Genomic DNA, 10,153 nt, shown 5'->3' on the forward strand with positions numbered 1-10,153 from the left:
TTGCAACTGCGAATGAAATCAGCTTTATCAGAGATACCGTCCTGGAAGATTATTTGGCTATTTCCAACGAAGCTGACTGCTCATGCTCTGAGGAGCTTTGAGGCTGCTCTGAACTTGGAGTGAACAGAGGTGCAGAAAACCTTGTCAGGTCCCCGGAGAGCTTCCACCCTGCTGTTACCACAGGCAGCTTTGTATGTTCTTACCCATACAGCTGGTGTTTGTAAAAGGAGCAGCGCTACAGCCAGAGTTCCCATGAATGAGACTCTACTCCTTACTTTTTGAGAGCCAAGAGGAGTTCCTTAACATGAATGTTTATCCTATATGTCATAGCATCTGTTTCAGGAGTAGCTGCAAACCATGTGCCAACACCGGTGCAATAGAATGCTGGACCGGCAGTTCCTCTGCAGGGGGTAGGCCTTCTGCAGGTAGAGCTGTCCTTGCGTGTGTTTATTCACACACAGATGTCTAAAGAAGATTAGTCCCTTCATGCTTCTGAGCAGAAACACTTCTCCTTGGTGAGGAAAGGCCAGCATTCTGCTCTGCAGTCACTGAAGGAGATAAACTGCTCTCTTCAGAGGAGAGCTAGTGATGGCAGTGGTACAAGCCCACCTAGGAAAAGTATTACTTCTTTCCATCTTGCCCTGTTTGAGGATAGAGATGTTCAGACCAAGCAGTAGTAGATGAACAGTTTGTGTAGGAAAGAACAATGCATCTTTGAGACAATTATTTTTGAGAAGACAACATCTTTATCTTTGAATCCTGGGCCTGGGTTTTCCCTTGCCCTCAGAAGAAAACTTCTTTCCCTAGTTTTCACCCTTGGCCTGAGGAAGTGCTGCAACCCCAATGGTGCCTCAGGCCTGGGAAGGAGGATTCTACTTTCTCTGTTCCCATACATCTCCTCTAAGCTGCAATGGCTCATCCATTTTGCTGATCACTTTTTTCTCCCATGTTCTGCGTCAGTCCTGTTTGCCCCCTGAGACACACTTGCGTTGTTCAGGGCCTCCAGCAGCTTCAGGGCAGCAGCCTGCAGCTCTTCCTCCATCACTGCCTTTCCCATGCTCAGCAGCTGCTGCATTGTATGCAGCAAGCTCTGTACGTGCCTGTCCTGCAGCCTCAGGAAGAGATCCTCAATGTCAGTGGCAGGCAGCTGTGCCTGCTGCTGGCCGCTGACTGTCACCTCTGTGGGGTGTGAGGTGGAAGGCTGCATTTTCCCCAGCAGTGGCAAGCCATCAGGTGAGAAACTGGAGACATCAGCTCCTTCCATGTTAGGGCTGGAGCTGGATGGCTGGGTGGTTGCAGGAGAGGTGGGAAAAATAGGCTGGGGACTGAAGATAGCAGACAATGCTGCATCGCTGCTCAGGGCCACGTTGTCAAAAGTTTGTGTGCTGCCCAGGTTGGGCTTGTGCTCTCCTGGGCATGCAGTCCGCTGTGGAGGAGAAAAACATTTCTCTAGAGGTGGTGGGCCTGAGGAGCAGGTGCCTGGCCCCTGCCCTGTACTGTGACATTGGTACTCATAGCACTGTCCCATTCTTCCCATTCCCTGCCAAGATGAGCTCCCTTAAGCCCAAGGAGGGAAAGAATCCTTCTGCTGTCCTGATCATACCTCTCCATAAGTCTCCTTTTGTCCCTAGTTATCTTCCCATGAAGCCTGCACAACTCACTATTTCTCCTGCAGTAGCTTTGTTATTTCACCTTGCTTGGGAATGAGAGCTGGTCATAAGGACAGAGGTGGCTGTCAGAGGTTCATTTTTTTCAAGAATACCTTCCCCAATGTCTCATTTTTGGCAGGTGGTTGCAGGTGCCACCTGTGTAGACTGGTCAGCTTGGTGTGGATGCCCCTGACAAGTGGGCTGCCCACAGCTCTCCTTTACCTTCCCTGACTATAGCCTCTTTTTCGCACTTCCTCATTTCACATTCATTGCATCGGTGCCCAGAGCACAATGCACCAGGTCATCAGGAAATAGTGAAATAGCTCACCTTAATGAAATACCTTTTTGTAGTGCAGCGATAAAAAGCAAATGCACAGAAGTTGGGGAAGAAGGAAGTTTCTGGCAGTTCCGAGCATATGGGTCCTAGAAAAAAGCAAATAAAGCATGGACTTGGTGGTAAACTCCAGTGCTGAGGTCCCACCAACGTTCAGCAATAATCTGTCAAAAGACATCTCTCCATTAGAAAACCTCATGTGCTTGGGAGAAACTCCACTGCTTCCTGGTCATCTCAGCCACTGAAGCCCTGAGAAGAGGCTGGTGCTAAGTACATGTGGCTGCCGTCAGGTGTAAGACAGGATGTTCAGAAATAGATGCCTTCTTCTCACCTGGGACTACTGCCCATCCTCTCTCTTACCAGTTCCCAAGTGTCAGTCCCCTCCCAGCACAGAGTTTGCAGTGCTGGCACTGCAGGGCCCCTATCCATCTGCCTTCCCATGGCAGTTGTGGTTGCCTTTACCTTCTGGGATGACTCCATGGTTTTCATACTCATCCAGTCTCCGGACTGTGGGGTTCTGGCAGCCGTACAGCGCGCGAAGGTGGCAGGCGGTGCTGGCGCGTTGGGAGGTCTGAAGGGACCTGAAGAACTGGTGGTACTCATCATTGGAGAGTGGTGTGCCCAGTTGCTGTGCCTTTCCAACCCAAGGGCCAGCAGCGCAGCCCCAACCTGACAGCACTGGTGAGAAATGAAATGCAGGGGGGTAGGAGGAGGAAATGCTAACCATGGCACGCTCAGAAGAGCTGTCAAGGTGAGCCCAGACCTCTGTTGCCTTGTCTGGATGCGAGGTCCAGAACAGTGCTGTGAGAGGGTAAAAATTGAGGTTGAGGCATGGAGTGGACCAGCTCTGCCCATACTAACACAGGTGTAGTATTCTGGTGACAGTATGTGGCTGAGGGGCCTTCACCAAAATCTCTAGAGATTGAAATCCTGAGCTGGGAGGAAGGTCTGGGAAGTCCTGGCTGGTACTGAGGATGCAACTTTGCTATCAGACTTGGAGCAGGGAGGTGGATTCCTTTCAAGACTTTAATGTCTGCAAATTCTCTTTGTCTTTTAAGTGTGTGACCTCTTGAGTTAATGTAGTATGCCCCAACAGGTATGGATATGCCCTTAAAATGGTCCAAGAATTCACTGAACCCATGAGCAAAACTTAAAGCCAATTCTTCCCTGCAAAGAACATTATGAAAGCTGGCGATATCAGACATTTGGAGGCTAGATGAGCCCAAATAAAAGTGCCATGTGCAATCTTAGTTTCATCTCCTTATGCATATGCTTTGTATCCATTATTTAAGTCCACAGCAAGCTACTCTTCTTTCCTTAGGACTTCAGTGTCCCTTCATTGTGGAGACTTGACCTGTCCCACATGGGGAAGTAAAATTGTAAGATAGACTTGTGCTGCATTCAGGATATCTGCCTCATTTCCCACAGGGGTACGGAAGAAGGAAGCAGGAAGAAGCTGGAAGAGGAAGGGTAGTTTTGTGGGTGTTGTGCTAAGAAGTAGGTTTTATACCTGGCTACACCACAGAGGCTTCTGTGTGATGCTGGGCTAGTGCCAGGTTTCTCAGTGTGGTGTTGATGGAATTTTGCTTACCTTGTGTGTTGCCATTTATATGAAGGCTGAGGTCTCCTAGAGCTTTGGAGTCTGCATGTGCTGTATTTTGCATGCAAGTGCTACATAGCATCTACTCTGAGAAGACAGGGCTGAAGCATCTCAAACTGAGATTCTGAAAGTAGTGGGTATGTTTAACTTTAATCCTTCTCTGCCCTCATTTTGCTATTTGCAAAATCACTACAAATGAGTTAACAGCTGTGAAGCACTAGAATGTAGAGTGTATAGAAAGTTCACAAGGAAGAGAGTCATTTGAATGGGATCTGCACGTAAATCAAGCACAGAACAATAAGAATGACTGCTTACTGAACAGCTGCTCATTGCAAAGGCATTGTCCATCCCAGGACTAAAACAGCCAAAATCCATGTGAAAAGAAGATAAGCAAGAGCTGTGTTGCTGTGTGCACAGAGGGAACAAATCAAGAGTTGCAAAATGAATGCAATTTAGGGATGAGGTAAGCGTTCTTTTTGACTTTGCAACCTCTGGAGTAGTCTGTTAATCTTTGTCTTCTTTTTTCTTGTAAAGGCAAACTTAAACATTTCTACATGGCTTCTATCTTGTTAGGATCTCTGCCTTCTTATTAACATCTGTGTGCCTGTAGATGCAGCGTGATCAAATAAAAGCATGTAACTTCCCCCTTGAATTGACCATAGAGGTTATTGAGCCTTCTGTGAAACAGTATTAGATGAGAATGAGACACAGCAAAGTGACTGTAGAAATCTACAGAAAGTGGGGGAATGAGGAAACCAGGAAATACGGGACTCCCCCACAGCCTCTCACTAGGATGTAGGCTGATAGGCCATGTCTTTCTGTCCATTTCTTCCAACTCTAAAACCTTCTGTTTGCCTTTAACCAAGGTCGTCTCTCACATCTCCCTCTGCCTCCCCTACCTCCTCATCTGGCCGTTTCTTCCCTTCTTGGCTGGTTGTTTGAGCCCAAGTCTCTGCTCTCATTTCTGATCTGTGTGCCAAGCTGTGTCACATCTCCAGACTCCACCCCTGCTCCAGCCTCTGCTCAGCTGTGTCCAGCTCCAAGTCCTTCCTCCCTCAGGCCAGTCCCTCCCTGTCTCTCCTTGATGAATAACATACCAGCTCCAGTGTATAAAGACTGGTGAAACTGTAAGCATCTGAGATCTGTGTATTGATGTTTTTTGGGGGTGCCCTTTTCTCTTCATCTCGCCTCCAGTGTGCCCACACTGGAGTACACCAGGGGTGAGGAGGCAGAGAGCAGCCAGGTGAGCCATCCTTCCTCACACCCTGACTGGAAGGAGAGACATTTTCTACTCACTGATCAGAACCAGGAGAGCCTGCATGACTGACATGGCACTGTCCTGCCTGAGCCGGGCTATCATCTGCCCGTGTCCTCCCTCCTGTACCAGGGGTGCTGGGACAGGCAGTGGGGAGCACAGCACGCTTCCCTTGTTTCTGGTGGTGATGTGTGGTGTCACAGACGCCTTCATTCTTTGCTCTGTTGTCCCTTGCTTCCGTGGTTCCCCACTTCCGTGCACCCAACAGCAGCTGTTTGTTGGGTTTGTGGCAGATATATGTCCTCCCTATTACTGCTTAACCGAAGGTTGGCACAGTGGCTCCCTGTGCCAGCTGTGTCATGGGGCTGTCCCTCTGGGCCTCTGCCCATCATGTCAGGAGCTCAGTGCAGCTCATCTCCTTCCTCCTTTGTCTCACTGATGTCTCATCAGCCACGATGTTGCCTAAGGACATGGCACTGTCCAGGCATGGCTGACCAGCACCTTGTCCCCACCTGGGTACTTGATAGTGTTTCAGGCTTCCCACCTTTTTTATGGCAGTCATCAAGCAGTAATGCTTTTCTGCCACATTCCCAGCTCTGCACAAAATAAGCTCTCTTCTGTATCTGCTTTTTTCTTCTGCAGGTGCTCACCATCTTGGGATGCATATCGACCGTCTGTTTGGAGCTACTCTTGAATGATAACAGAAAGGGACTGAAGCAGAAAGGTGGCTTTCCTCTCCTAAAACCATCAGGATGTCTCAGCAGGGTCAGGCCTACCTGCTGCCTTGTATGTTGAACGGGGACACGTGGGGAGGGAGGGCTCAGCTTCCCTGCCGTGTTCCAGTGGCACGATGCGAAGCCATGTAACTGAAATGATGCAATGCCATTGCAGAGTTAGTATTCACATGCACAGTTTTTAAGCATCTTCTTTCTCTAACCTGTACCTTTCTGGCTGTTCAGAATTCAGCATCTTAAAATGCCCCAGTGTGCTGCACAAATGCAGCCCAGAGCTAAATAGGTGACCTAATTTTCCATCCTACAAAACCCACTCGTACGCTGTACTTCTGCTCTGAAGAAGAAGTCCTTGTATGTTGGCACTCAAAACTGCCCAATCCAAATGATGTCAGTGCTCACACACACACGTGTGTAGCTGCATTTTTCAGCTCATCTCCAGCCCTGGGCTCTGTCAGGAATGAGGCAGCCACAGTGTCATTATGCTGAACAGGATGGGAAATTCTGCCTTTGGTCTGCTATTGCTGCTGCTGATGTGTGAACAGATCAAAATCCCTCTCTCAGCCCTCCCTCAGCCTGGCTGAGTCACCGAGCAAATGCTCCTCCATGGAAGCAATGGAGAAGACTCTAGGCAGATGCAGAAAGCAACGCATGCATGCGGGCAGCATTTTCCTCTGCTTCAGCAGGGCTGTACTGTGTTCATATTTAACACACCGGGAGGAAAGTTGACAGGGAGAAAATGGCTTCAGGCTTCTCTGTTTTCTGTACAGAACTCAGCAAGCTGACAGGCAGCTCTCAGTAGTATGTGCAGCCAACCCTGTCTTTGCTGTGTGAGCGGCCCTGGCTAGCAGACCCCACCAGCAGTGTCACAGTGTCACAGTGGCAGAACATCAGTGACTCTGACTTGTGCTTCTGAGCATTATTTTATATCTGGCCTAGGATGCTTTCATTTCCTAAATCTCATTCTCAACACTGCTACTAGAACTGATGGTATTTGTTACATCTGTTTCCCCTCTCTGATCAGGAGCTGCTGTCCCTGACTTTTCTTTAACCTCATGGACAGAGTGAAGAAAAACAGCACTGTGTCCAGGAGGAACTGAACTCTGAAACAGTGGAGGTACTGCTCAAAAGGTGAGAAATTGAATAGTGCATGCCTGAAGGAGAAATACAAGAGTAAATGCTGAAAATCTGGTTTTGTTGTGCTGCATGCTTCACACTCATCCTACGTCTCAGCTCCTGTACTAATAGACTTTGTTCTCAGGAATATTTCCAGGCAAAGTATGCAAAAGTGAAACACGGTCCTGGGGAATCCAGGACCCTTTGAAGAGAAGTCTGTGTGAAATTAAATCAAATACCATGTTTTTTTTCAGCAAAGATCTATATTTGGAATGTTAGGAGGCATAAGTAATCGCAATGTGGCTTTTTCTTCCTTTTACTCTGACGATATTTTAATGTGTTGTTGGTCAGTAAGCTGTGCTGAAGTCTGTGCTGGGGGGGGAGTGCTGTTATTTTATTTGTACTGTGAACGCTTTTCAGCCTTGAGTGTTATAAGCAGAACTTTGAGCATCAGTATAACCACTGTGGTGTTGTTTTCCCACATCAACAGATCAGCCAACTCAAAACCTGAGGGGCTTAGCCTGCAGCATTCTGCTCTGCTTCTGACCTCCCACACATAAGATGATACTGGCACTGTAAGCAGTGCCCTCCAGCTAATCTGCTAGCATTCATTTCGCAGTTGTGTTCTCCGCACTAATACAAAATCAGGAGCCTCAAAATGTTTCAGTCTAAATGTACCTTTCCATGCTTGATTAATAAAGTAGTTTATCGTTCCGTTCAGTTGCCTATCTGTTCTGTAGACAAATTCTAGATACAATTTGCTGCAGAATATGTCTGGTTTTCTTTGTAAGGAAAAGGTTTATGACTGCAAAGAAGAAAAGTACTCTGCTTGGCAGGGGATGATGTTTCTGTGGTGCTGTCTGCTTCCTTCCTTGATTAAGCATGGGAATGCTGGAGAACAGCAGTGATTCACAGAGAACAGGAAGAGAAAAAAGGAGAGGGTTATTCATCGCTAGCTCCTCTGTTCACTCCAGCAGGTGGCCAGACCATGGGTGACGTACAGAAGGCTCAACCTCATCAGAAAAAGCCTGCGAGAGCTGACTTGCACCCGTTCATCTCCAGAAGGCCCACTACAGGTACTCTGCAGGACTCTGACAAAAGACCAGACTGCAAGCAGGAGCTGGAGATGGAAAATGAGGTGAAGCTGTCTTTTGTAAAGAGGCAGGGAAAGGGAGCTGTCATGTCACTGTGGGATTGCGAGGGTGATGGCACTCCCATTGGCAAGGTGGTCCTTGCTGGGGACAGGCCAGACCCTCCAGTGTGTGGGAACGGCACCATTTGGATTCAGCAGGTGGGAGAGAAAACCTACGAGTGTCCCGAATGTGGGAAGAACTTCAGCCGGAGCTCGTATCTCAGCCAGCACCAGAGGATCCACCTGGCAGAGAAACCCTTCAGCTGCTCTGAATGTGGGAAGAGTTTCACCCGCAACTCGGACCTGATCAAACACCAGCGGATCCATACAGGAGAGAAGCCCTACCAGTGCAACGAGTGTGAGAAGACCTTCAGCCAGAGGTCCAACGTGATCAGGCACCAGCGGACCCACACGGGAGAGAGACACTACCAGTGCAATGAGTGCGGGAAGAGCTTCAGCCAGAACTCGCATCTCATCGTCCATCAGAGAAGCCACAAAGGAGAGAAACCATTTCATTGCCCCCGGTGTGAGAAAAGCTTCAGCGACCGCTCCTCCCTTATCATACACCGGAGGGTCCACACTGGAGAGAAGCCCCACAAGTGCCAGGTATGCGGGAAACATTTTCGAGACAGTTCAGCCATCATTCGGCATCACAGGATCCACACAGGAGAGAAACCCTACAAGTGCACCGAATGTGGGAAAACCTTCCGCCAGAGCTCCTCGCTGGTGACCCACATGCGGACGCATACAGGCGAGAAACCCTACAAATGCCCTGTGTGTGGGAAGAGCTTTAGCCAGAGCTCAGCACTCACCACGCATCGCCGCATCCACGGGGGAGAGGTGTTGCCCCTGTACCGTGGCAGCCTCTTGGCCAGCCCCTACCAGTGTGCTGAGTGCGGCAGGCGGTGCAGCGACCAACCCACTCTCATCAAGCACCAGACCACGCATGTGGAGGAGCGGCCCTACATCTGCGTGGAGTGTGGGGACAGCTTCCGTCGGAGCTCAGCACTCAATGTCCACTTGAGGATCCACCGTGGGGAGAGACCCTACAAGTGTGAGGAATGTGGGAAAACCTTCCGGCATAGCTCAGCTTTGGGTGCACACTTGAGGATTCATGCGGGATCCAAGCCCTACGAGTGCGCTGAGTGTGGGAAAAGCTTCCGGAAAAGCTCGACACTTAAAGTGCATTTGAAAATCCATGTGGTCAAGAAGCCTTATAAATGTACTGTGGGTAGGAGGACTCTCTCTTCCTGTTCTCTTCTCCCATAGGGTTGGTTGGAGCTGAAAATGAGCAGAATTTGCTTGTGTCTGAGGGCACATGAAAAACATAGGTACTGAGAATTACAGTGGCAAAAGGCTAAGGAGACACCGTAGCAGCTCTAGTGTCAGGGCTGGGTGCTTAACCCCAGTGGTATGTTAAATTATGAGGTCAGGGAGCTCATCCTAGGAACTGCGTACTGACAGTTAAAAAGAGTACTGAGAGCTGAGGGGAGACCAGGTTCTGTGTAATTTGGGGACTGTGAGTATGTGGTAGAATACAAGCAGAAGAATTGGGCTTTTAAAATAACTTTTCAACAAAGCAAAAGATCAAATTTAAAAGGTCCAAGTTGGCTCTCATTCAAAACTCCAGCTCATTAGGCACTGCAGTAGACTTAGAAACTCATATTTTCCATTAAATATGGTGAGTTGGCCCCGTATTTGAGCAGGCACTTCCAATTCCTTGAGTCCAAAACTGAGGAGGTGAACCTCAACCTGTTTTGTTTTTCAATCCTCTGTTCCAAATCCTACATGGGACGATGAATTCCTACCTCCATACAGAACATCTGGGTGACAAAATGGCTGAGTAAAGTGAAACTGACAGAGCTGTTCCCAGAAGACTTGGACATGCAAGCGTAGCCAGTTGGAACACTGCCCATCACTGGTGTTGGGCAGCTTTGTCCTCGTTTTTTAACACCTTCCTGTTAGGGACATCAACAAAACGTGGGCAAAACAGTGGCCTTACATTGTTTAACCAAAAAAAAAAAAAGGGTTCCCCCTAGATGTGTGTGTGTTATACTTAGCACGTATGATAGGTTCCTACTGGTAGGCAGGAGACTGTTTGCAATTTTGCAGTCCTTTATGTGAGAGAACTCTTCTTCAGCTCCCTGCTGTTTGTGCTTTAGTAACGTGTAAAGCTCGGTGTTAAGTTAGGAATTCGAGCTTTAGGTTAGGAATTCCTATATTACACGTAGTGCTGTGGCAGTGACTGCGTTACAGAAACCTCCTCTGTATTGCTGTGTTTTGTTACGAGGGATGTGTTTCCATCCTAAATAAACTTTTTTTTTTCTTTTTTTTTT

General features: G+C 48.4%; 1 protein-coding gene across 6 annotated transcripts; it reads left to right on the top strand.

Moving 5' to 3' along the window:
• The first annotated feature begins 6 nt into the window (after positions 1-6).
• Positions 7-10,149, top strand: LOC122189915 (zinc finger protein 501-like). Of its 6 annotated transcripts, none has more exons than XM_042889393.1 (3): positions 7-6,700; positions 7,660-7,823; positions 7,977-10,149. In XM_042889393.1, exons 2-3 carry the CDS (start codon positions 7,674-7,676, stop codon positions 9,084-9,086), a joined length of 1,260 nt encoding a protein of 419 aa, XP_042745327.1. In that variant the 5' UTR covers positions 7-6,700; positions 7,660-7,673; the 3' UTR covers positions 9,087-10,149. The 6 variants fall into 6 exon arrangements, with proteins under 6 accessions (XP_042745327.1, XP_042745324.1, XP_042745325.1 ...); XM_042889390.1 differs by having other exon boundaries at positions 7-5,624; positions 6,594-6,700; positions 7,660-10,149; XM_042889391.1 differs by having other exon boundaries at positions 7-5,603; positions 6,594-6,700; positions 7,660-10,149.
• The last annotated feature ends 4 nt before the right edge of the window (positions 10,150-10,153 follow it).

The sequence above is a fragment of the Lagopus leucura genome, unplaced genomic scaffold (genome assembly GCF_019238085.1).
Source record: "Lagopus leucura isolate 7727_CA_CO unplaced genomic scaffold, USGS_WTPT01 Super-Scaffold_100159, whole genome shotgun sequence".
Classification (NCBI taxonomy): domain Eukaryota; kingdom Metazoa; phylum Chordata; class Aves; order Galliformes; family Phasianidae; genus Lagopus; species Lagopus leucura.